General features: G+C 33.0%; 1 protein-coding gene and 1 long non-coding RNA gene across 6 annotated transcripts in view; one reads left to right on the forward strand and one right to left on the reverse strand.

Annotated features, from left to right (window-relative positions):
- LOC140673949 (uncharacterized) lies at window positions 1-22,709 on the forward strand. 5 transcript variants are annotated; one of them, XR_012048139.1, is made up of 7 exons: window positions 1-201; window positions 1,532-1,621; window positions 3,193-5,057; window positions 6,264-6,355; window positions 11,442-11,734; window positions 11,856-11,917; window positions 12,015-12,340. It is a non-coding gene; the product is annotated as an uncharacterized lncRNA (long non-coding RNA). The 5 variants fall into 5 exon arrangements; XR_012048135.1 differs by lacking the exon at window positions 3,193-5,057 and having other exon boundaries at window positions 12,015-12,300; XR_012048138.1 differs by lacking the exons at window positions 1-201; window positions 3,193-5,057 and adding an exon at window positions 215-641 and having other exon boundaries at window positions 12,015-12,301.
- The window catches only part of LOC140673948 (uncharacterized), a 14,807-nt gene continuing 7,792 nt past the window's right edge, over window positions 20,250-27,264 (reverse strand). The window contains exon 2 of the mRNA XM_072907212.1: window positions 20,250-20,423. Within this exon, the coding sequence (XP_072763313.1) occupies window positions 20,283-20,423 (141 nt within the window). The 3' untranslated portion in view covers window positions 20,250-20,282. The remainder of the gene's footprint in view (window positions 20,424-27,264) is intronic.

Consider the following 27,264-nt stretch of genomic DNA (forward strand, 5'->3'; position numbering starts at 1 on the left):
TTAGATGGTGTCACGAGTGCGCACTCCGCTCGTCTGTAATAAATTAATTGCGCAAATATACCGAATTAAAACGCTCTTAGTAACTATCTTTAGATGGACAGAGGATTCTAATATTTGTGACACAGTAAATGTTATATCATATAATTGAATGTAAAACGTCGAAAAACTTCGGCAAGCAATTGAATCGTGAGCGACTCGCATGTGAGTCTCTACAGATTTTTTGTTTGCTTTCTCACTTTTAATTACACATTATTTATTTTACTTGATTTAATTACTAAAGTAGTTATGGAAATATTATGTATTAAATTTTATTGAATTGAAAGGATTAATATTCGATATCGGTCGATGAGTATGAACGTGCGTGAAAATTTGAGAAAATATCGAACGATTGTCGTGATTACATTGAGGTGAAATCTTGCGAATAATAGTGATCGGTACAAGAAATATTTGCTCGGTACAAGAATCGCGTTTAAGATACATCTTATCGAGCTTGCTTCTTCAACGCCTTGACGAGTAGCATGTGAATCCCGTTAGTATAATCGCGTTTTCGCTGGTCGCCGAATGGCCATTACGTGTAGACGGTTTTTGAGAGTACCGAGCGAGAAAAATATCTAGCGTTGTAACATCACATCAAGAGATGTGTAAGTATCTCAGGATCGAGATTCTCAATCGTTGCTTGAACTCAAGATGACTTCATTCCTGGAGTTGACGTAATATAAACGTACTTTCTTCAAAAGACACGCGTATCGCAAAGCGTTTTATTGGATAAAAACGTGAAGCCTTGCTGGATGATTCTCGCGAAATTGAGGGGAAGGGACGCGAGCTCGTGCTATATTAGAGCAAATTGCGTTTACCGTACTTGTCGCGTGTTTCAAGATATTCTGTCAAAGCTTCGTCGAGCGTTGCTTCTAGCTCTCATTCGTATAAATTTTTCACATACTAGCAAATGGCTATTTTTGAACAATCACGAATATAAACGGGCATTTTTATGTTCTTTGTCGAATGGCTCATTATACAAACGCGAATTACGGGAATGTCGAGAATAAATATTGGACAAAAGTACATCACAGATGCGTGTGTTTTAAGTGTCATGAGTGATGTTCAATGATAAATGTCTCGAGTAGATCAATGCGCATAAATATCGTCGGAGGTGTCGAATAAAAGTATTGGGTGATTATTATAATTACGCAAGTACGTGAATATATATTGGTAATCGATATATTTGATTGAAAGTATGTATATACATCGTCGCGTAAAGTGAATGTCGATGCAAGTATCGCGAATTTTTATTTTCAGTATCTATTTTTTCATAGTAGATCTAAATAAAGAAATCTGCATCAATATAGTTCAATTGAAAAAAGTATCATGCAAATTTTAAGTATCGCGATTTCTGTGAGTGATAATTAATTAATAATAATTAATTTGTATTATTTAATTTTGAAATAATTTTTATCATATTATTAATAAATAATATGAATTGGAAATTGGATAATTAATTAATAATAATTAATTATCCAATTGACTATTTCAGTTGCATATATGATAGTTCATCGATAATCGAAGAGCATTAGGAATAGAAAGATGGGTTAAAGACGAAAAAACAATAGCAGGAGTATGACTGGTGAGTCTATAATTAATAATTAATTAAATATATTATATTAAGATGTATTATATTTAATCATTATATGACGAGTTAGATTAGATATTAATCGGACGAGTTACGATTCAGTAATAGTAAATATGATTGATAAATGATTATTTTATGAACAATTGAAAAATATTTATTAATAATATGATAAAAATTATTTCAAAATTAAATAATACAAATTAAATATATATTTTTCGCATATATTTTGTCTACAATTTTTATACATTGCGTTATTTACATGATAAACATATAAATAACTAATATATACCGACGCATTAAATGTTATATATCATAAAAACCGCACAGAATTTATTTTTATGTTTTATAAAATGCAGATTAAAAAATAAAAAATTTTATTACTCTATATCAAATACTATGTGTATGTAAATGGTGTATGTAAAGCTGGTGTCTCACGTAGAAACTCATTAATTGTTGAGAATCCCAGTTTTATTTTTAGAGGTCTTGATAGGAGATTAAACGAACAGTGTCGGCCATTAAACTAACAAATGACTAAGGCCAAACTGAGATGCTAAGTTCACGTTGCGTCTCAGTTGGTTCTCCGACTATATTTTATAATTTTTTTTTAGTATTTCTTTCTAGATTTTAAGTGCTTAAGAGTTCTACAAAAAATTCTATTCGTGAAAATTACCAGAATATTAATTAAAGAAATTAGATTACTCGAAACACTGAATATATGTAAGTAAGAGGTGAGACCCTGGTTGTATTTCGATAATACTATCGACTTTAAATGAGATTTTGTATTATTAAATGAGGTTTCGTGTTATACATTCGGCGTTCCGGTGATTTAATTTATTTAATAAATATTCTAATATAATTGATATACATATAACTTTCGCTAGAAATTAAAAGATTGCGGAATAAGGGAATAACACGAAATCTCATCTTAAAGTCGAACTGTCGAAATATGTGACTAGATCTCGATACTTATACGTCTGACTTCTCAGTCGGGCAAGCAGTCTAACTTTAATTAATATTTTAATATTTTTTATGCATAAAACTTTTTATAGAATTTTCAAGAGCTTAAAATTTGACAAGAAATGCTATAAAAATTGTCAGACAAAATAAGACGCAGCGTGAATTTGACATTTCAATTTATCTCGAGCTATTTTTTTTATTTAGTGGCTAGAATCATCTATTTAATCTATCAAGAATTCTAAAACTATTAAAAATAAAGCCAGAATTCTTAACAATTAATGAGTTTCCACGATGTAAAACGCCAGCTTCACACATACCATTTTATTGACGTTTTAATTAAAAATCAATAAAATCATCTTAACACTCTAATGTAATAGTCATTTTAAAATATTGAAAATATCAACAAATTACAATTCATTTTACATTGATCGCAGAATAATCAGAGATTCGCACTTCTCGTTTATTTTTCTGAAAAAGGATTGTTATCGAAATTCATCCTATTGGTATATATATGTGTATAAAACTGTTAATAAAGCTGTTGTATAAAACGAAAATTATTATGCAGATATTGAAAAGGATTTTTCTGAGCCATTTAACTTTTTTCACAGGCGAATTTAACGTGATATTAATTAAATCTCTCGTTGTCAAAAATATAAGCACTGCCACGCCATTTTCACTGAATATTCGAACAATTTCTACGCCTGCAGGTGGCTTATATTTGTACTACATACATCCCTAAAGTCGTTCGTATGCGTTTTTGGTCGTTGAAAACGTTCCTGGGATCTGCCACTCTCTCTTTCTCTCTCTATTTCCTGTTTCTGACCATTTGCTACGCATTGAACAACGGCGGGTGATATCCGTCAGTACAGAGGGATAAACGCGTAGCGGAGACCCTCCGGTCTTGTTTTACCTATAAAATATGAATGAGCTAGTAAGTGCATCTCGTAAGGAGATCTCGGGAAAATTCCTCTGCTGCCGTTTGCAACAAGCATCGTATATTTTTGTAGTCGCGTTGTAGATGCATCGGAATGAATAGAATTAAGTAATTTATGAAATGCTTTTAACAATAGTTTCTATTTTTTCTAATATATGTAAAAAATTCTGAGAAACAAAATATTGTATCATTTTCATTAAATAACATTTAATATAATCTTCTTTCATAGAAATATAGAAAAGTATTTTGCTATGAATAAGATCTGCCAAGTAATTTTATTTATAAATATGTCAAAAAACTCGAAAATAAATGATGTAAATTATATAGAAGTATATACAATATTTTAAAAAGTCAGTAAAAATACCAGTAAAATATCAGTAAAAAGACAGGTGAATACAAATGTCAATTGTAATTTAGTTAAGTCATCACCCTTAATACAATCCCATCGATAATGAAACAAGACTTTAGGTGGTTCCCTTGAAGACGGTTAAGTTCTTAGAGTTCTGTTTGAGCGTGCAACTAACAACTCGAAGCAGCACCGCGTGGTGCAAATTCAATTCCTCCTTGATCGGCAAGGACTTAACCATACCACTGTCGCAAACACAATCAAAATTGTTGTTACGGAACATCTATGGTGGTTAACGTCGCACGTAGAAATCGATTAATTGAAAACCAATGCAAAAGTGCTTCAAACAAGTTAAATAGATATTGAAATAATTAAGAACATAAAGATATAAAAATGAGTCGAGAAATATATAGAACTTTACTTGTTCGAAAGTAAATTTAATTTACTTGGATAATCGAAATAAATTCAATGAACCACTTAGACACAATATTGACGGCGTAAATAGAATTGAATCAATTATTGCAATTTCGCAACTTAGAAATGACCGAAGAAAATTTATTGTCACTGTTTTCTGAGCTGATTCGGATCGATGAAGTCTGTCGAGTAACAGTACTGTTGCTCACCCTATTCCCTAACGTAAACTTCTTGCAACGATTCTTCTACGTGACACTTTCGCGGGAAACTTACGGTTTGACAAGCAGAAGATATATCCTTGAAAAGTGAGAGGCGGCATTACTCTTAAGTGATTGCCTAGAAACGGCCCTCTCGTTTGCGAATGGAGTGGTATCCAAAGTTTACTCCAAAATCAATATGGGATCTGTATTATCGCACGCGCCATTAGTTACCAAACTCACCACTATATTATAATCACTGTTTGATTTTCTTTAGATTTTACTTTGCTGTCATTAAATTAAATTTTATTATATAAGTTTTTCCTTTCAGTATTTTATTAAATATTTTAATAAATTCTCGCGCGCGTGAGTTGTTTAAAATTAAGATATACCTTTTAAAATATTTTTGTCCTTTATAAGGAAAAGGATATTCTTTAGACGTTCTTAAAGTTTCTATTATGAAACTTACATATTAAAAGTTAAGTAGCTACTTTAGCGGTAATGGACAGAACTGGCGCATCAGAGAGTTGGAAGGAATTTGGTAACGACCACTAATCCATTGGACTAACCGTCCTTTGTCATGTAAGTGAACAATAGCGTTGTAGAACTTCGAAACATGTTCCATCCATTTTAGTAGTTTTCAAAAGATCAACTCGATTGGTAGATCGCTAGAAATTTAGTTTCATGAAATTTGGCGTTTGTCCTGTTGTACAAAGACGATTCTTAAAATATCGAAACATTGAAAGTAATTCAATTAATTTGTTAATTACATGAAATATATAATAGTAATTCCGTTACGTTAATAATGTGGTATCTGATTCCCTATTAGAGAACAAATATATTCAGAGTATTCGAAAACAATAGTGTGTCATATGACACTATGTACATGTCATATTAACATAATTTCGCTATTTTTACGAGCAAGATGGAATGCAATGAGGAAATTGTTTCATAACGTTTGATGTTACTGCTTTGATGTTATATAGCGTCAGCTTTTCCGGTACATATGCATAAACCCTCGCGGATTCACCGTGGTAATAAATTCGATATCACCGTGGTAATAAATTCGATATCACCGTTTCCAATGGATCTCTGATTGGACCAAAAACATTTCGGTTCCACTTTGGCAAAACTATTTTTCGTTTAAATTCCCGTCGAAATCCGTATATTTATAGATGACATGTCGATACAAATGGCATAGAACATACCAGATTTACGATTAAACTCAGTTGAATATGGCTGACGCGGTCAAAATCGGTCATTCTGTTGCAATGAACACGAGAAAAACGTGCATATTAATTCTATTCGACACCATAATCGAGTTTTAAACTGTTAGTCCAGAAAATTTCGAGATTTATTTTTAAAAGAAACACGATCAGATTATGATGTATTGTGTTTCAATATGTAACAAATATATGTTCTTTTTTTCCTTTTACATTCACTGTTTTATAAATAATACCAAGAGTATGATACCGCTGGATGCGCATATATTTTTTTACAAATACAATTTTATAGATTGTAGAATTACATATGTGTTTTATGAAATTGTGTTCTCGATGCCATAATCGTAAATGTAAACTTATACAAAATCTCACAAAAACTACGTTATATCTTTGCGAAGAATTCAAAAGGAACGAAATATGTATATTGCTATATGAATAGCAATATTGCATGTGTAATATAATACTTATTCGTGCTGTATTATATTTTTTTGCATCTTTTTAAATATAAAAAAAAATTATATTATAACGTGCATATAATAATATATGGATTTGCATGTGTTTTTAGTACTCACCTTGCCGAAATTCGAGAGACCACCGATTTGAGGCACTTGACCGGGTTCATCCGCCGTGCTGCAGTCTGTCCTAACGAACCAACAGGTCAGTAACTCAGTAGCGACAATCGTGAACGTTATTGCGATAGAATCCATTCTAATCACAGGTTTCCACGCTCTCGTAATGCTAACGATAACGGCAATAGTATTATTCACAAGACAGTAACTTGCATCGAGTCACATACACAATGAATGGTGCGCAATCATATTGCAACTAATTCATCTCTCTATTTCGAATGCTTTCGAGAATATTCTAGTGCGACTTTCATTAAATTTATATTACACAATGTAACGTTTATTAGCTTCAATGTGTGTTTTCGCGGAAAAAATAATCGACAAATATTTCAATACTAGTATCTTCAGCTTTTAAATTTACTTTTATTCTCGAAAAAAAATAAGAGAAGTTTTTATTTCTCCATAAAACGGCATATTAAAATAGTCTCTAGTCACTAGATAAAATCGTTACACTTACTGTCTATCTCAATTTAAAAAAAAAATTGATTAAATTAAATGCGAAGCAGTTGAAATTTTCACGAAAAATCTAATCGCCTTTTGGATTTAGATATATACAGGGTGGACCATTTTAATCCATCCAGTAGAATATCTCGAAAACCAAGCCCGGGAGAGAAAAATGTTTCAGACAAAAGTTGTATTTCGAGGAGGCCATAAGATGGTACCATTGGTTTGACCTTGAAAAGTCATTTGAAAGTCACGTGAAGGTTACTTCAAGTTTTTTAAATGGAACACCCTATATTTTTACATATTCTTATAGCTTATCTCGAGAGCTTTCCAAAACACTTATGACAAAGTATTTTTCATTAAGTATTTTTTGAGTTATAAGGCTTCAAAGTTGCAGTATTTTGACAAAAAATACAAGATATCTCGTAAAATATTCATTTTTTGATTATCTTACTCTAATACTTTTCTGCACAGAATAATGAGACAAATCAATTGGTGTAAAGAAAACACATGATTATGTTAAAGTAAAAATGTGTAACTGTTAGTTGCAAATTCAGATTTTTACTTAAACACAATTATGTGTTTTAATTATGCCAATTGATTCGTCTCGTTATTCTGTGCATAAAAGTATTAGAATAAGATAATCAAAAAATGAATATTTTACGAGATATCTTGTATTTTATGTCAAAATACTGCAACTTTGAAGCCTTATAACTCAAAATATACTTAATGAAAAATACTTTGTCATAAGTGTTTTGGAAAGCTCTCGAGATGAGCTACAAGAATATGTAAAAATATATAGGGTGTTCCATTTAAAAAACTTGAAGTGACCTTCACGTGACCTTCAAATGACTTTTGAAGGTCAAACCAATGGCACCATCTTATGGCCCCCTCAAAACCATATAACTTTTGTCTGAAACATTTTTCTCTCCTGGGCTTTTGGTTTTCAAGATATTCGACTGGATGGATTAAAATGGTCCACCCTGTATATATACAGAGTGGGCCAAATAACCTGTGATAGGCTTTTTTCTCCGAAACTATTGGAGATATGGACTTGAATTCTTTTTACATTAAATGGCACATGGGGGCTGATTACTTGACGCGTAAGAAAATTTTTTGCTTTAGGCGTCAGCTCGAGTACTCGAGCTAATACCAATATTGACAATCGCGCGCATTAGTGCCGATATCCTCTAAGCCGTCGCGAATAGAGCAATGATGCGGCGGTAGTAATGAGAGATAATCGATAATCATCGACCATCCTGTACTAATCCTCGATTCGAGATCGGTTTGAAGTTTCAGTCGCATTGCCAGATTTAATTGCAAACGATAGACACGCGCCATTAAATATTGAATCGGCGATCTCGCGGCTTTCCCTCTCGTTCGAGTGATCGGATCGAAGCTACGTATCGACGCTCTCGAACATTTCACCGAATCGAAGTTAAATCGCGCGGACGCGAATTTATGATCGCGCGCATCTAGAGTGACGGCATTTTTGTTTGGTCGCGCGTCGTAATCGCTCTATCTATCGTAGTCGTAAAATGCCGAACGCTCGCCGGACACGTATAATATTGTGTTATAGCTAGAAAAGGCTACAGACTTAATGAATATATACATATATATATACATATAATTATATTGATGCAGGAATGCATCGCGAGCGAAGCGATAATCGCGCGAGCCGCTGACGCAGCGAGCCACGCGCGCCCGAGACCGAGCGCGAACACGAAACCGGAAAGGTGTCGCCGAATTGCTAAAAGTACAAGCGAGGAAATTCGACTTTGAACTTCCTCGCCTGCACTAAAACGCGAATTCAGCAACATAACCATATTTGGTCATGTTGCTAAGGGACCCCCTCCGAAAAACCATGCAGTTCGGAGGGAAGCTCAGCACCCGCCGCGATGAAGCGACGGGCAGTCGTTGATTAGATCCTAACGAGAAATAATCGTCACGGACAGTTATTAAATAGAACGAGATACACGAATAACTAAGAGATATACGCGCGCCTGAGATAAGCCGACGCGTATCAGACTACCTGTACGACAGAGTATATGAGAGATACCGCTCTCTCCCTTTAACCGACAATACACACGAGTGTAGATACGTACGCTGGGAGTAGTGATAAAATACCAAACCTTTTGATTTCTTTTAAACTGCTATTTATTATAAAAAAATGGAGGAGGTAAACAATTAAACCTAATATTAAAACAAAAGGTGGCCACAGCCCGTCGTATCCCCGGCCTTCCCTAACGGATCCCGAAAAATCCTGTGCCCCCCTCCTGGAGGCACAACAATTGTTACAATATACATTAATTCGCGCGGGGGATTTATCATGTTACACGCGAGATTTAATTACAAAGCAACGCAGGGATGCGTGAAATATGTCGGTCGTAGCGTTTCGTTCGTCGCGGAAATAAATCGTACAGTTCGGTCACGACAATGCGTCTATTGTTAACAATATTTTTATCGCTGTGGCTTTGCTCGCGTTTCCCCTCGCCGCGGTATCCTTAGGCTGGGCTAAATATACTTATAAATGAACTGAGCGAGTTGATCGCTATTGCGTGTTTCTCATTACATATCACGTAATACAACGTTCGTAATGACGAGAGTAAGTAGGTATTATTCAGCGAAATAACCTGAAATTCTCTTTTATTCCTACAAGAGATATATTGAGAACGTTTTAAAAAGTAGCGTTTTAAATAATTTTACCCTCGGGATAATTCTAGCCTAATGTAATGAATACATTGCTTAATTGAATAAAAAACTCTAATCTAGAAGTGATTTTTAAATAACAGTATTAGGTTGCGAGAGAATTTCGTGAAAAAATTTGTTTAATATAGTAATCATACGTAAATTTATATTCTTTATTGATCTTAATAAACATCTTTATCGAAAAGTAAGTTTCAGAAGATAAATGGCGAAAGTTTGGAAGAATAGTATAAAAATTCATCTTGATCATAAACATAATAATGTCATAAAATCGATCTACAATAAAGCACCAATTTTTGACTCTTTCGAATGTCGTAAAACAGAAAGTGATACTATATAGAAACACGCGAAAAAAAACCCGAAAGGATAGATAAATTGAAGCTCCATCCTGTTCATACAAGAGCGATGCTTCGTGAAATCCGTCAATTCGCTCGGAAAGTTTTGTATTGTGTTTCTCTTGCAACCGTCTCTGAAATAAGTCTCGTAACAATAAGTTGACACTCGCGAATTTGTTCATTGTTTGTCGCCCGTAATAATATTTCTACGGTGTGTCTGTCACGGCATCAGCTGGGGCAGACGACCTGCGATCTTAACCCCTCGTAGTCGCTCGATACTTTTCTCATCTCGAAACAAAACAACTCGACGTATAAAAGAAAAACTGTGGATTACACCGGAAAATTTCACGCTGAAACCTGGGATAAGGCGATATAATTAAATTATTTTAGAAAGGACTTATTTATTCTAAAACTAAAAAGATGCAGTTTTTTTTATTATACGTAATAATCCTTTTATATAGAGGTAGTAATTTCTCTATATATGAACAACACGTTTATGTGAAAAGTTAATTCCAATTATTAATATAAATGTAATAATAGAATAAGGATGTTTTTCTAACGATATTATATTATTGCACGTTTTTCATATTTCTTGAAAAATAAAAGTTTCAAAATAATATTCTTTCTAGAACAATTGATTTAAATATAACATCTCTTTTTACTAACCACAAGTAATTTTATTAAAAAATTAAAATTTTACGAGATAGCAAAGTACATATTTTGGAAGTGTAAAGGGTATATTAATCCACATAAAATTATATAATCTCTGTAATACAATTCCATATAATTCCCATTTATCCCCTTGATATTGCAATTGTCATCTTTTTCAATTCGACCTCCAAAGGGCCGAAAGTACGAATTTTGCTTTTTTTTTGATTATTGTACAGACACGTGCGCGTACACGTGCACATACACATGTGCACGCACGCTGTGGTAACGTTGATCTTACGGTCCGCATACGAACTATTATGGGAACTTTAATCCGTTTACGTTTTATCGCTCGCGTTCAAAGCAATAGCTTTTAATGCACGAGAAATGAACGAAACTGTGTACCGCTTCGAATTACTACTACTGTCGACCAGAAGGTATTTCACTCTAGGCAGAGCGCGGATGAAAAGTCCCGGTTGTAAACACAGACATCTATATAATACACTAGACTACTAACTCCCATTGTTCTCCTTATATATAAGCGTTGCCTATATACAATTTATGCGCGAAGTATATGCGCGAAATAGGATTCCAAATCCTAACCTGTTGAGCTTTCAACTATATTCGAAAAATGCCGAAACAATGTGCTATTATTAATTGTCCATATATTAGAAATAAAAGCGGAGGCAAGAAAACATTATTCAGGTAAATTATTAAATAAAGTTACAGTTCAAAGAAAATAATATTTAGGTTTGGATTATATCATTTTTCATTTATCTGTACATTATCTGAAATATCTTATTTATAGTCTGTTATATAAATATAAAGATAAATATAAATAAATAAATAAATATACATAAGATAAAATATAAATATAGAACTGGATTTATTTATTATTTTCTTTTCTCTTGTTTAATTTTGAATATTTTGTCAGCAGACATAGAGCATAATAAAAATATTAATGTTTTAATTTTCCACAAATAGCATCCATAATAGAGAAATGGATCGAAATAACGGGGAGAAAAAACTGGATACCAAATGAATCTAGCTATATTTGTGAACTACATTTTAAATCAGAAAACTTCAGTAACACTACTAAAATAAGAAAGCGCTTAAAACCTGATGTCATACCTACTAAGCATTTGTATGAAGATATTACCAGTGCAGATATGTATGGAAACAATCCATTTAAAAAACACTACTAAAATAAGAAAGCGCTTAAAACCTGATGTCATACCTACTAAGCATTTATATGAAGATATTACCAGTGCAGATATGTATGGAAACAATCCATATATTTATTTTAATATAATATTAGTTACATTAACTAAAAAATTTAAATAGAAAATAAATTAATAATATGTACTGAAACCTGAATATGATAATCTCTTATTCTAGAGAAGGCAGTGACATAACAACAACAGCTCCTGCAGAAAATAACAACAATAATCTTCCACAATGTAAGCTCTTTAATTATATTTACTATTCAATATTTAATCAATGATTCTTATTCTATTTGACGACATGCATTAACATCAATATACATTTATTTTATAGATACAATAGAAACAAGTCAGACCGCAGGATTGACAGATTTGCAAATAAAACACTTAGATTTAAAAATATTAAATAAAGTCAGACGTAAATTAGTATTAGAAAATACCATATTTCCCGATCTTAGATGTGACGACGCACTTTTGGAAATTCCTCATAAAGTACGATTAATTACAGCAATAGCAATTAAATATATTACAATTAGATTAAAAAGTTATAGTAAATTTTATGTACAAAATATTTTGCAAACAAACCGCAAACGCCACCGTCTCACAAAACAAATCCTTTTTTCAAATGAATAAAATAATAACTTAAAACTGTAACAAATTTATATTGTTAAAATTGTTTTATACAACCTTAAAAAGCTATCCTTTCCTGCATGTGTCAAAATTTTAAATAATAAATAATAAATTAATGTATAATTTAATATATAGATTGTCCATAATTAATTTTACTAAAAATTAGAAATTATTAACAATTAAGTAATAACCAATTATTGATTAATAAAATTACCGTTTATTTGTTTTTTATTGTTAGCCAGCAATATTGATATAATTCATATATTCACTTATTGACTTTATTTATTAATTTTAAAAAATATCTGTGGTACAAAATTAAACATTATATCAATATTTGTTATTTTTAAATAAAATTATATTTGTAATTTTGTATGCAAGAAATGCGATACTAATATCATTAATTTTTATATTTATACTTTCTACAATTTATATTAAATTATTATAATTGTTTGCAAGATTTGAAATTTACTCCCATATATGATCAATGCATACATATTGTATATATCTTATTTACTCAAGTATGTAGAGAACCTTTTGCGCAAGCGTGTCCTCTATTATGCGCATGTGCGAAAAGTTGTACATACTTTTTGGCAACCGTGAAAAAGGTTAGCAGTCTAATGTATTATATAGATGTCTGTGGTTATAAAGACACGACGATTACACGTCTACCGCAATGCCCAACGATTATTGCGCGATTTGTGGCCCATTTTCAATGACCGGCTGATAAAATTCTACGCTGGTAACTGCTATTCACGCATCAATGCGTATCCGGTGATCAATTTTTATTTCGACTTTTGACCTCGACAACTTTCTCGTTCGTTCGATCTATTATGTCCTCTCGTAAACATCATATTTACATTTTACAAAACGAGATGCAGAAACGTCTGATCGATCTCCCGATTTTTGCGTTTGCGAACAACGCAACAATGACGAACTTTCTCAGACTTATATTTCCAACGCGAAAAATATATCTTATATATATGTTTGAAATTTGACAAAACAATTTTATCATGAAAAATCATACGCGTAAATTTCTATCTTAATGTCATCGCATTTAGGGCGTTTAACGCCTCGATTTAAGCGAAATAGACTTGTCACTGTGCGCGTGCACTTTGTGAAACTTAACGTAATTAGAGTTGAACCTGTGTGTACGTATATATATATATATATATATATATATATATATATGTGTGTGTGTGTTCGCAAACGTATAACAGCGACGACCACATAACGAGATTGCAGCTCGTACGATCTCGTGCGAGTAACGTCGTGACGGGAGGTCGGTGTAACGCGTTTTGCTTCTGGTTTCCTTATTGTTCCGTTTTACAGCACGACATTTTTATAGTTTTTATACCGCATTTTTGCGTCGGCACACTCACCAAGGCGTGTTGCACGTGTGCGTGAGGGTGAGATACCTAGCGCCCAGCTCGTACAGCATCCTCAGAACTGCCAGACTCGCTTCGACGGCGTGGCCCCCCTCGACCCCTATCAGACTCGCTAATCTACCCTCTTTGTGCGCCTTTTCGATACCTGAAATCATACATTATCATTTTACTTCGCGTATCTTCGTTTCGCTTATTTACATGGTAATAGCGTAACTTTGAATCTTATTTCGAATTAAGTTGTATTATTATTACGGGCCATTATTTTGACAGAGCGGTAGCGGTAAATTTGTATCACACGCGCCATGTGAAATCAATAAGCCGGGGAGAAATGTTCCAGACGCGTGCGTTCAAATAGATGAATCCCGACAATATACATGAACGTTTTACATAACTCTTTCGCGTTAACGTGTTGAACAAATTTTATATTTTAGCCAGTTTAATTTTTACATTGTCGAAAAAATAATCTCACTTCCGTGATCTTTTGCACGTTACGCGAGTGACACGTGAATCAAATAATAGTTGCAATACCGTTACAAAGTTCCGGCTGATGTGCTCATGATAAGTAATGCCGATGGTAAATGGATCTGAGAAAGTTTGCAAATTCTGTTTGCGCGCGACGTCGGAAAACAATGACGGAGTCGCGCTGAAACAACATTTTCGACGGACATACGTACGCTCCGAAATTGTAGGAACGAAACGCCGTCGGCGAAAAATACTTAAGCGCGACATTTTACCCGTGTACTTCTCTTACTCCGTACGAGGCCGAATGTACACAATACGAGTGTAAAATTCAATTACGACGCATATAATGCGCGACGCACATGAATTATAATTAAGCGAGCTTATCCGACGTCTCCGATCTCTTTGGATTAATTAAATCTTTCAAATTACCTGTCGTTATCGAATGTTTCATCGCGGCGATCATTAATTACATAGTATAAAAAGAAGTTAATTAAGCCAACGATGTTCAGGCCACTAAAATTCAAAATCCGGAGTCAATTGAAGAAAACTCAACGGGTGGAGTTAAGGCTCTTAATCAACGGGTAATTGAGCATTTTGTCATTCCGCGAATTCGATTTGCGACATTTAATCACTTAACCAAATTCGCCGGCAAGATCCGGTCGATGATATCGAGGAATTCAATTTCGCGGTATGCGTTATGCGGATTTGATTAAAATACCTTATTGGATACGTCGGATTAGGGAGTGTCTTACACTGTCAATACATTAGCAGATACACAAATTGTACGCGTAGAGTTTCATCGTTTTTCCGTGCGAATTTTTATTGCCCGCTTGAGCATACTTTAACATCGGCTTACGGATGAGTTTGATAAAAAAGGAGAAAAGCAACGCTGTAATTTATCATCCAATTACAAAGAATTCACGGCAGCTAGGCGGAAGTAATACACTTGACGTCAACGGATTACCGCGCTTCTAAAAATATCATTCCGGAGCGAAGTAATATCACACACAAAAGCAGTAAACCGGAATACATAATACGACCTGTATGCTACAACGTTACAATATAACGATATATACATATATATGTGTGTATTTTTAATATGTTCTCACATATTAATAAATGTCTATATACACGCGTACTGGTCCAATGATCGATCATTGTAGGATTCTTGTATAAAAAAAATATAAACGTTTTTATAGAAATTAATTCAATTTTACAATTTCTGGGCTCGTTATTTTTTAAATTTGCAAGTTTGCAAGTAAAAATTATAATTTTACTTAAATTTTTTATTGAGAAATAAAAGACAAATTATGTTAAAAAAGAAATAGGAACTGTATTATCAACTGCTTTAACAAAATTATTTTACATTCTTCTTCGTATAAGGGACGCGACGCTCACAGCTTTTTAAATGTATAATCCCGTTTTACGGCGAAAGATCGCGGTAGCTCTCTTTCAATAGCTTTGTATGAAAACTTCCGACATGTCTATTTAAGTCACTTTAGAGCCAAGGTCCTTCAACCCTTCGCCGCGAAAAGTCTCTTCTTTTCTGGGCGCATCTGTGAACAGTTAAAAAGTTGGACAATGCGCATTTTTTCCTTCTCCCCCTTCCCCCCCCCCCTCGAATCCTGAATCAAATCGAATGCGTCACAGTGATGTCATTTGTCGCGGCGCGACGGCTTTAATTTTTCCCGCTGACGTGGCCAGCGATTACGTTGTATTACGGCTTATAATGGACGAATGGACGAAAAAGGAGAGACGCGAATAAAACGCGTGCTCTCGATGGGTTCTTGATTTAGTGCGCTCTGCGATTTATATTTTTGCACCCGTTCTCATGTAACGCTGATACATTTGCCCCTGCGAATGTATCAGTCGTGTGCTCTCGTACGGATATATGCGTGTATCCTGTATTTGTACGTGCATGCGAATCTATGTATGCGCTCGCACGTGTGTATATATATATATATATATATATATATATATATATATATGTATGTATATACATCTAACCAAGCGAGTGCACTTCGACATTATCGAAAGAACTACGGCGAGCTCTCTCCATGGTTTCAGAACATTCTTCCATTCCTCGTGGAATTTCTCATCTTGCGCGTTCTACCGGCGCCCTTTCTTCCATCTGGCAGATTGCTTCCCCAAAGTGCTATATTTTGTACCGCCTCGCGCGCGCGTGCATAGTGTACTCTCTTCGCGCGACTCTTTTTCAGTCGGAAGAGATAACACACTACCGATGTGCATAAAATTTGCATATAATTTTAAAAAGACGGGCATGCGGTTTTCTTTACGATGACATATGATCGTTTGTCTTCTTATCAACGCTCTCGTAATGGGCTGTGAATAAAGTGAAGGTTATATATGCCTCGAAAAACATGAATAAAGACTGAGAAAATTTCTATTTACAGTATTTGCAGAAAAAGAAATATAACAGTTATTTTAAAAGTAATATTAATTTCAATGAACTGTTTTTGTAGCGTGAAATAAACGGGCTTTGTCCAGGACTGCATACGTCAAACGTTAATCGATAAAACGATAAGACTATTTACCGAGACTTTGTTCTCATTTGTTCGTAAATTCATCACATTATCGTTGCCTTTTTCTATTTTTTTCTTTCACCAATTTAACGTTTCTTCTTTCATGTTTAAGAAAAAACCCATTGAAATCTCACGCATTTATGATAGGGTAATACTCATTATATCTAAATGTTTATTAATAGATATAGAAATTAAGGTAATATTGAACATCTTTACTGCGGTTTCTTTTTCGATAAATCAATTATCACGGTGTCTACTCCCTGGAAAAACATGGAAAACCAGAAATATTCAGGAAATTTCTTTTGTATCTAGAAAAATCAGGGAAGTATCACGGAATTTTATTGGGAACTCAGAAAAGTTTTTCGAAAATTCTTTTTTTGCTTTTCATTTTGTAAACAGCCGTATATGTCAAACTGACGTCTCATTTTGTAGAAACTTATTAATTGTTGAGTTTTGGCTTTATTTTTTGATAGTTCTAGAGTTCTTGATAAGATTAAACAAATAATTATTCACTATTAAACAACAAAAATGGCTGGAGACACACTGATTGTGAGGTGTCAAGTACACTGCATCTTGTTTTGTTCAACAAATAGTGCTATTAAAAGAATAGACCGGGAAAAAATCGGGTCAAACTAAGACGCCAGATTCACGCTGCATCTCATTTTGTCCTTCGATAATTTTTTTACCATTCTTGCCAGATTTTAAGCACTTGAGAACGCTACAATAGTTCTACAAAAAGTTTTATACTTTTTATTATTTTATTATTATAGTAAAAATTATTACAATATTATATTAGATAATTATATAAATTAGATCGCCCGAAACACTAGACGTAAATGAGATTCATCTACTGGCGTTTCGATATTTAATTTGTTTAATAAATATTTTAATAATTTTTACGCATATCTAGAATTTAGAAAGTGTAAGTGATTGTCGAACGACATAAAAAATAACACGAAATCTCATTTAAAGTCGATAGAACATTCGAAATATGACTAGTATCCTCATCTCCCAATCAGTACTTGTATGTTTGGTATCTCCTAATCTAATTTGTTTAATAAATATATTGTAATAATTTTTATGCATAATAAAGTCTTCTCTGGAAATTAAAAGTGATTATAGACTGACATGAAATTTTATCAAAGTCGATAAAATTATTGAAATGAGATCAATATCTTATTTATACGTTTGGTATTTCGGGCAATCTATGTTGTAATTTGCTTAATAAATATTCTAATTTTGATGTACAGAATTCTCTCTCTCTTTCTTTCTCTCTCTCTCTCTCTCTCTCTCTCTCTCTAAATTAAAAGTAATTCCAGAATAACAAAGAATAACACATCTCATCAATCGATAGAATTATTGAAATATGATCAGGATTTAATTTGGAAATTTAATTTGTTTAATTAATATTTTAATAATTTTTACGCATAGAACTTTTTATATAAGTATTGTAAAACTCCTAAGCGCTTAAAGTCTGATATGAAGAAATGTTTAAAAAAATGTTGTTAAAGATAAAGTTAGACAACGTGAACTTGGCGTCTCAGTTTCTCGTATAAATATATATATATTTTTTGTTTATATACTTAATGTTGTAACATAAGATTGAATATGAAGTACATACTCTGTGTAACTTTTAAAGATAAAGAAATGAAAATTTTATAAATGAAAAATTATCTTATAAAAGTTACTCAGTTTTTTTAGTACATTTATAAATCTAACATTGAAACTTAAGAGGTTCCGTGTTTTTCCTTCGTATGAATGAAAAACATAAAAAATGCGTAATAAAAAAATTTAATTTAGAGAAAGTTGTATTAAAAAGTTTTGAAAATATTCTTTTTGGAATTTTGAACAAAAAAAATATCTGGAAAATCAGGAATTTTTTTTACAAGATTCGAGTAGACACTGATTATGTGGAGATATTGTTAAAGTTAAATTATGATAAGAATTGAGACAATTTAAATGTCATAAACATTTGAAAATTATCTAGAGTAAAAGTTTCTAAAGAGAAAAAGAGAGACATTAAAATGTTTAAAAACTTTCAATGTTTTAGATTTCCAAAACATTTTAGTGAATAATGTTTTACATAATATTACTATTTAATTTAATTTATTAAAAAGCAATTACAAAATAGAAAAAAACAATTTCAAAAGCTATAACAATTTATTTTTGTTATCAAATAGATATGGAGCAAAGTGAGATGTATAAATTTATATTTATTTATATAAATGTAATCTCTCTGTATAAAATACGCTATGAAAATATTATTGATGTGATATTGCTCTGCTATATTTTAATCAATAACGAAATTGCATCGTTGTAATTCTCTTTCTCACTCTCCCTTTTTTAAATTTTTCATGAAATCAAATTTAAATGAATTTCATTTTTTATGCAAACTACTTTTCATTTCTTCAATGCAGTGATATATGCGTAACAGCCCCGTCTTCTCCGTGTAAGAATTTTTCTTCTAAAAAAAGAGGAAAACTTGAGAGAAGCGTCTCCCTTCGATTTTATTACGCTCTTGCTTTTTTTTCTAATCTTTTTGCAGAACTTCGCACCTGGAAAATTCGACTGTTCTGGCGGATCTTTCCGAAATAGATTCAACGAGGTCGAAAGACACTTCAGAAGACATTCGAAAGATGCTTCTTACGTTGAAGAAACGATTGCTCGTTTTCCGGTCCGTGTTCTCCTTCACTATCTAAAGTGCATTCTAAATTTTTGAAAGGAGAAAGTCCATAACGAAAATGACAAAGGATAGAGAACGCTAATTCTCGCTGACACAGGATCACAAACACGTCGAGGACTCAAGCGGCAAATAGATAACCCGATTCGATAATGAAAATTTAATGCTATAGCGATTTCGCTGGTTTCAGGCAACAGACATGCGCTACAGACGACACATTTCCACGGACTACGTTTCAGTTATGCTTTTATTTTTGCGAATATTCAATATCAACATGCGAAAAATGCGCGACATGGAGATTACAGGAGGAATGCGGACGTTGTGGATAACAGCTGCGAAAAAATTTCATAGGCGGGAAATTCAAAAATCTGTTTGCTCGAGAAGAAAAATCTACCCCATCACATCAGTTTTATCTCTGCAATTTTAAACCTCGCTGGATCTGTAAAAAGTAAATTGATATAGCCAACAATTATACAAGATTATTGATCGCGCGCCGAGTAACACATTAATTTCCGAGCGAAACTCGGATTATCAAGTAATATGGTCGGCATTAAGTGGAATATTCGTTGTAATCCGCGGTATTATAAATTCCCTGTCGAATGAAAAATAGCGAGTATTTTAAATTGATTGGCTCTCCAAAGTTCTCTCCTACGAACTTTCGCATCACATATTTTTCTGTAGAGACGAAGTGTCGACCGAGCGAGTATTCAATCGAGAATACTTGAAGTACTGAACGAAGTCGAGGTTGATTCGAGCTGGCCGTACGCCAAATGTACATCGCGAGGTGAATTTTCATTTTCAAGTCTCGATGCTTTTAATGTTTCAAGCTAATATCTCATGTACGAATATTTCTGATTTTATTTTACTGCGTTAGCAAGCTTCTAAGTGCGCGAAAATAAAAACTACAAAACTTCCGCTGTAGTAACGAGGACCATATTTTCCTGATGCTTGTTAACCAATCGGCGAATAAGGTTTATTTGTTCCAGGGCCAACTGCATCGAGTCGAGGTGCTGTGACGAGCAAAGTACATACGCGGACCAGAACTGCAACAATAAAACGGAAACACATGAGTGAATTATTCAATTTATCAATATATTTGGTTGCTTAATCTACGAACATGTTGCGTGTTTTTCATTTTTATTTTTAATACGAAGGTCGTATATAATATGTTGATATATTTTATTTTATTCCATATATAACAAGCGAATATAAATGATGATAATTTAATTATGTAAAAGATACGTCAATTTTATATCGATGAGCTTCATCGAAAATTCATCATATTAATGGATATATTATGACAATATTGAAATGTATATAAAGTAGGCTATTCTCATGCTAAAGCTAAAATCGATAAAAATTTTGCGATTTATTACAAAGGATTACTTGTATTCAATATTGGCTTATGAGTTTATTCTGATTTAAAATACAATAACGTTAATCTCATTCGTATTCTAATTACGAGATATTTCTGACACATATAATATACTTCGTTTTAATCCAGCATCTGATAGCGTTAGGAATATATAACTAACTGCACATTACGATAGTCTACATACAAACACGGAATAATTTGTATTTTAAATAACCGGGTATCGGCGGCGATCGTAAATAACAGAAACTTGAGAGTCTCTTTGCGTAATGCATTCAAAAGTAAGAATATACGGCTCAGTTTGTGGAATAATTTGGCTCTGAATGTACTGTCTTTTAAGGTTATGCTCTATGCATGGTATGTACATGGCATTACAAAAAACCGACGCAACTTCAAAAAGGCACGTGATGCAGAGCATCGCGATTTTAACCATCACGCGAGATCGTCGCATGGCGATATAATTAGTTCTTTTACTTGTTATGACATCCGTTTGACATTACAGAATTTATGCCCATACTTTAAGCCGGTTATCCTTATAGTCCGTAATTCAAACAACCCTACGATTAGATTTCTTTCTTTGTCGCGCTTCATTATATTTTTAAATATACTTTTCCCAACGAAAACAGAAAAATGTGATTATACACAGAGTTAATAAATTTTAATCAAGAGAGAAGCGGATGATATCTTGTCAGGTGACATTGTTTCGGAACCCGGACAAGATAAACCTTAAGTTCGTGTTTTGTTATCGAGGACGAGGTGTCTTATTTTAGCGTAAATTTTTCGCGTTATATTATACACAAGTGGGCGCATCGCGCCGCGTCGACGAGAAGTTTTATTCAACAACGCCGAAGAAATTTATGCTTGAGGCGTGAAATTACCGTCGCGAGACGCTGTAAATCAACGCACGAAGAAACGGGTGGGGAGGACTTTTCCCAACTGTGCTTCTAGACCGGCTCCTAATAGTTAAATCACGCCGAGACTGTCTTACTAACGAGAACGCTGGTATTTTCAAAGGTCTCTCGAGAAATTTTGCTTCTCATGGACGCGACGGGGATATATCGGGTGATCTTCGATATTACGCTTTTATCCGACACCGCTCGGAAACGTTCAATTTCTGTGCATCCCGCTGCGCGCCAAAGTTCCATTGTAACTGAAAGTTTCACATCGATGTAACCCCTCGCGATGTATTATTTATCTTTACCAGCGTCACAACATACCGCACGAACAACGCGAGTAACGCGTTCGCGTTAATTCTTAATGCGTTTTAACAGATCTCGCACGTATTCCCGTACGAGTACGAGAGGGGCTCTCGAATCTCGTTTGAAAAAGCGCGGATTTATGCGCGAAACGCGCGCGCGACACCTCGAAAATGAATATCGAGAGACCGAAATCCCGAAATCCCGGTAATCCTCCTTCCGATTTAATCCGAGATTCAATGCATTTAAGAATGTATATATCGCGCTTCGTATACGCTGCGTTTCCGTCGTCGTTCGATATCGGTTTTCTTAAATGGATTCCCCGCCCCCCCCCCCCTATATCGCACCCGTAACGGGTTTCTATGACCGGTATACCCGCTATTACCGTACTATTGAGTCGCATTGCTTATTTAATACGAGAGCCAAGCTCCTCGTTTGAATGAACCGCGAGCTACATAGCGATGATTTACACATATGCAGCATGCTCCATCACTTTGACGTTCGAGCAGAGGAATATTTTTGTATCTTCGCACGCATTCCCTCTCGAAACTTTCTATCGGGCTACTGTGCGTACGCGTATGTAGATGTATGCGACTGTATGTGCGCGTCTTGTCCTTATCTTGCCCCTTCTTTTATGTTAACTCTTGACTATGTACTTCACGTCTTCTGAGAAGCGACTGTGCGCGTTTCAAGTACAGTAAATAAATTTTCCGCTTCTGTTCTCCTTTGAGAGTTGCTTTAAATGCAATAAACTCGCGATACGTACAAAGGAAAGTAATTTTTGATAATGAGAACACTCCAAATTGTAGCAAGTTTTATCATTGAAAAAATTCGTGATGCGTTTGTCTCGAATATTTATTCGAATTACTTTTGTGATGTATTTGATATAATTATTAATTAATATTTTTAATTCAAATTAATATATAAGGTTTTAATTTTTTATTATTTTATGCTTCTTTATACATTTTTTTCTGAGAAAGTTAGCGTTTAATTGTCAGTATATCAATATTTCTTTTATAATTTGTTTAGTATATTTTCTGATTTTTTTTTCCTTTTTAATTTTTCCTACCAAATTATTTAGACAACCTTAGATGTAGTCAGAAACCATTCTCGATAGACATTCTCCGTGCAAAGTTTTGCGCGCTATGTCGAAGTTTATACGAAACGATATACCGCGAATCGCACAAGAAGGATTTTCGTGGGATTAATCGAAGGTATTTCGAGGTAGAGGGAAGAGAAACCAATCGTGTCGTGGTAAATTTACGGCGGCGCGTGAAGCACGGCGAGCAACCGAAGGAAATTAATTGCCCAAGTTCGCCTCGATTTTCCTCGGGTCGTTAAAGAGCCGTTTCCGCCGTTATTTGAACCAAGAAGCGATTTTTTATGGTCAGATCTTAATTGCGATTTTAGATTAATCCCCGGTTATTAACGATCGCTCGGTGGAAGCGTCACGCGCCAAAGGTTTAACTGCGCAATCGGAAAGACCGAATTTATATTTGTTAAATTCACGGTTCAAAAAAAAAAAAAAGAGATCAAATCCACTGGTAATTCCGGGCAAGTTCGCGTTAATCGGAAAATTTTGTCCACGAAATTGTTCCGGGATAATAGATAATTAATATTTTTGTCACTATAATATGTTTGATAACAAGTGCTTTTTATTATTATTTCATTGCATATTTCATGGTATATCCTCTTCGTAATGTAAATTTTATCGTATCCGTTAGGATAGAAATTACGAGATATTTGTGCAAATTCGCGCATGGGGATATTTCAGGCTTGCAAGCGTTACGCATTAGTGTTAAACTAAACGTAGACACGAAATCTTCGTAAAATCGATTAATTGCTATTAGGCGCGGCACCACTGCTGTTTGATTTATAGTCGAGTTACGTACATAGCATGCCATAAATTAATAATCCCATGCTTGCCATGAACAAAACAGGCTTCGTAGGATACGACGTACGTTTCATTGAACGGCCAATTGCACGATTCTGAGAGTCGGCAGCCGCTTAAATTTAAATCAGACGGATTAACGTGACTTTAAATTAGTTATAAATGTCGATGATTTTATGTGCAAGTCGAATTCTATGTGTGAACATTTAATTGCAATTTGGCGGTACTGTAGCTTCGAGGCGATTGTGGTATTCCACACAAAATCCGACTCTCATTCAGAAAAACTTTTCCTTCTTTTCTTTTTAATAATTCTTTTTACTCTTGACTGTTGTTAACCGTAGGTTGGCAAAAAAATGGAAAGAATATACGTTTTAATTTAAGGCATTTAATTATCAATTTAATTATTTATTTTCCTATGATGTTCCCAGTGCTCTATCTTTGAAATATCACCGTCCGATTGATCGCAAGAGAAATAAAGGAGAGGAAATACTAGGAATACGTTTGTGTGTTCAAGAAATCACGTAACATTTTTACATATACATACAATATATATTTTCTTGATAATGTTGAATGTATAATATGCGTAATAATTATTTTTCATTTTTGCAATTCATCAACTTCTTATACTTACATGATATTCGTGTTAAATTTAAACGGCTATTTGCGTTTAATTGGGATGAATCTCATATAAATAGCACGAGAAGGTAGTAAGTCGAACTTTAACTGCATATTTTTTAAATAATCTACGGGTTCCAAGTAAAAATTGTGCACCAAAGATGCTATTATAGCCTTCAACTCCAGCAGAGCGAATTTTTGACCTATCATATAATTTAAAGTCTATTATTGACACTATCAAAAATTGTCGACACGAGCAGAAACAAAAATAACAGTTTACCAAAACAGCTTACCAGTTTAAAAATTGTGCACCAAAGATGCTATTATAGCCTTCAACTCCAGCAGAGCGAATTTTTGACCTATCATATAATTTAAAGTCTATTATTGATACTATCAAAAATTGTCGACACGAGCAAAAACAAAAATAACAGTTTACCTATGCAATTCCTCGGTCCTGCGCTGAACGGTATATAGGAATATGGATGACAATTCTGTATCCTTTTTGGCAAAAATCTATCCGGATCAAATACTTCTGGATTTGGCCAAAAATTAGGATCTCTGTGAACTCCCCAGATATTAAGCCATAAGGTTGTTCGAATAGATACTACATATGACTCTGAAAGACGTATTATAAAATTATGAAATATTTTTACAAAAATAAGAATTTTTTTTATTAATAAAATGTATTAATACATAATATTGTACACAATATTCTTAAAATGTTAAACTTATTTTACATTCATTAATATATACATCGTATAATGTGACAGGTAAAATGTGTAATAAAAAATGAATTACGTAATTTTATATGAATTTTATGTGAATCTGAAAAATATTATATAATTACAAAATATAAAAATTTACAAAAGTACGAGTATTGTAAAGAAATAAAATATACATAATATTGTATTTTTTGAATATTAAAGCAATTAAACTTATTTTACTTAATTATATATACTCCGTGAAATATGACATGTACAAAATATATACAAAAAGATAGTGATTAATTACGTAATTTTATATCCTCCGCAGCATTTCGTAATATGAAAAACGCGATGGGATACAACCGTAGGGATTCCTCTCTAAATATGATAAATTTTGCAACGCCTTCATTGTAAGTTTCCCTCCGTTCTCTTGCATCACAGTATCGATTTCAACCCTTACACGCTCCTGTGTTGATAACATTTAAACTGTACTGTTTAATATTCTGATTTTCATGTTCATGAATACAAATAAATTTTTAATAATATTAATAATTCCTAACGTTAATGGCTCATTTATTGCCTTTTAGTGCGTTTTCCTTTTAAATAAATTTTTAATAATATTAATAAAATCAAAATAAATTTCTTATGTTTTGCTGCAAAAATATAAAAATAAACAAACTAAAATAAGCAAGTTGCAATAACTCTGCGTTATCACGTATTTATTTACAATCCTCTAATTTTACATTAGAGTGCTTTTAATTCACTCTTTTTTAAATTTTATGCTGCACAACTGTCATTGTACTTTTCATTTATAAATTTAACAATTGTAGTATCGTTTTATATTTTTAATAAAATTTTTTTTGTTAGTTTTTTTCAATTTTTTGTAAAACGAAACAAAAAAAATTGATTCTGTGAAGGACTTTTTTTTCGTAATTTATCAATCTCTTATATGTTCCCAAAGTTTTGACATTTAAATAATACATCGCAATAATATTGAAAAGAGGTACCTGAATATCTTTGTGTTCGGCTAATAATAATAAAGTGAACATTATAGCCCTCGTTATAGTATCGTGACCCTGTAATCATCATCACTTATTATTGTATTATTGCATTATGCATGTCGTAATACCGTTATACATGCTTAAATACATTAAATTAAAAAAAAGATTATACTGATGCGTACTGCAAACATAAAAGTATCGATTTCCTCCCTAATGTCCAAATCAGTTAATAAACTTTCTCGAGATGCCACTATTAAAAGGTCCAACATGGCTAGCCGCTTTTTTTTCACTTTTTAGAAATAAAAACAGCATATTAGTTCAATCTTATTTTTGCATCCTTTAATTAACATTGTTCTTGTATAAAATTCAAACTTTATTAGAAATAATAATGATTTAACTTTACGACAGATATATACTATATCATTACGTATATTTTGTACAAATAGTACAACAATAATTTTAGATTGAGCAAACAAATTTAAATTAGAAGCTGGTCTCTTCCGTACTTCCAAACACTTCGACATTATCTATCTCTTTGTCACTTCCAAGGTTTTTCAAGTACTGACCATTGGTGCGTTCGTGATAAAGTTTTCTTTCCGCAATGATCTATAAATACGATATTAAATTTTTAAAATAATTTTTTTATATTTAATAGCCGTGTTTGTCACTTAGTGCCTAAAACAGAAACAATATAACATAAAATTATACGATAAAAAATTTTAATAATATTATAGAAAATTATATTTTCATTCCTACTTTAATGTTTAATTGATCAATTTTTAAATAATATATTAATTACCTTAAATTTATTTTTTATCGCAAAATTCATTTTTATAATCCACATGTGATTCCTTCATTCGCGTGGAATTAATTTTCACTCACGAGTTGCGATGAAATTGGTGAAAATAGAATGTTAAGCTCGAGTAATTACTACTAATTACGACTAAGGTTTATTTATGAAAAAAATCAAAGAAAATTAAAATTATTTTACAATAAAAGTTTTTTTTTCCTGCATTTTAATATAATACGATGTACATTATCGTTGGTAAAAATAAATTTAATAATCTATTTATAAATTTATGTGTCTAGTAGAGAAAAATTTAAA

The sequence above is a fragment of the Anoplolepis gracilipes genome, chromosome 15 (genome assembly GCF_047496725.1).
Source record: "Anoplolepis gracilipes chromosome 15, ASM4749672v1, whole genome shotgun sequence".
Lineage (NCBI taxonomy): Eukaryota > Metazoa > Arthropoda > Insecta > Hymenoptera > Formicidae > Anoplolepis > Anoplolepis gracilipes.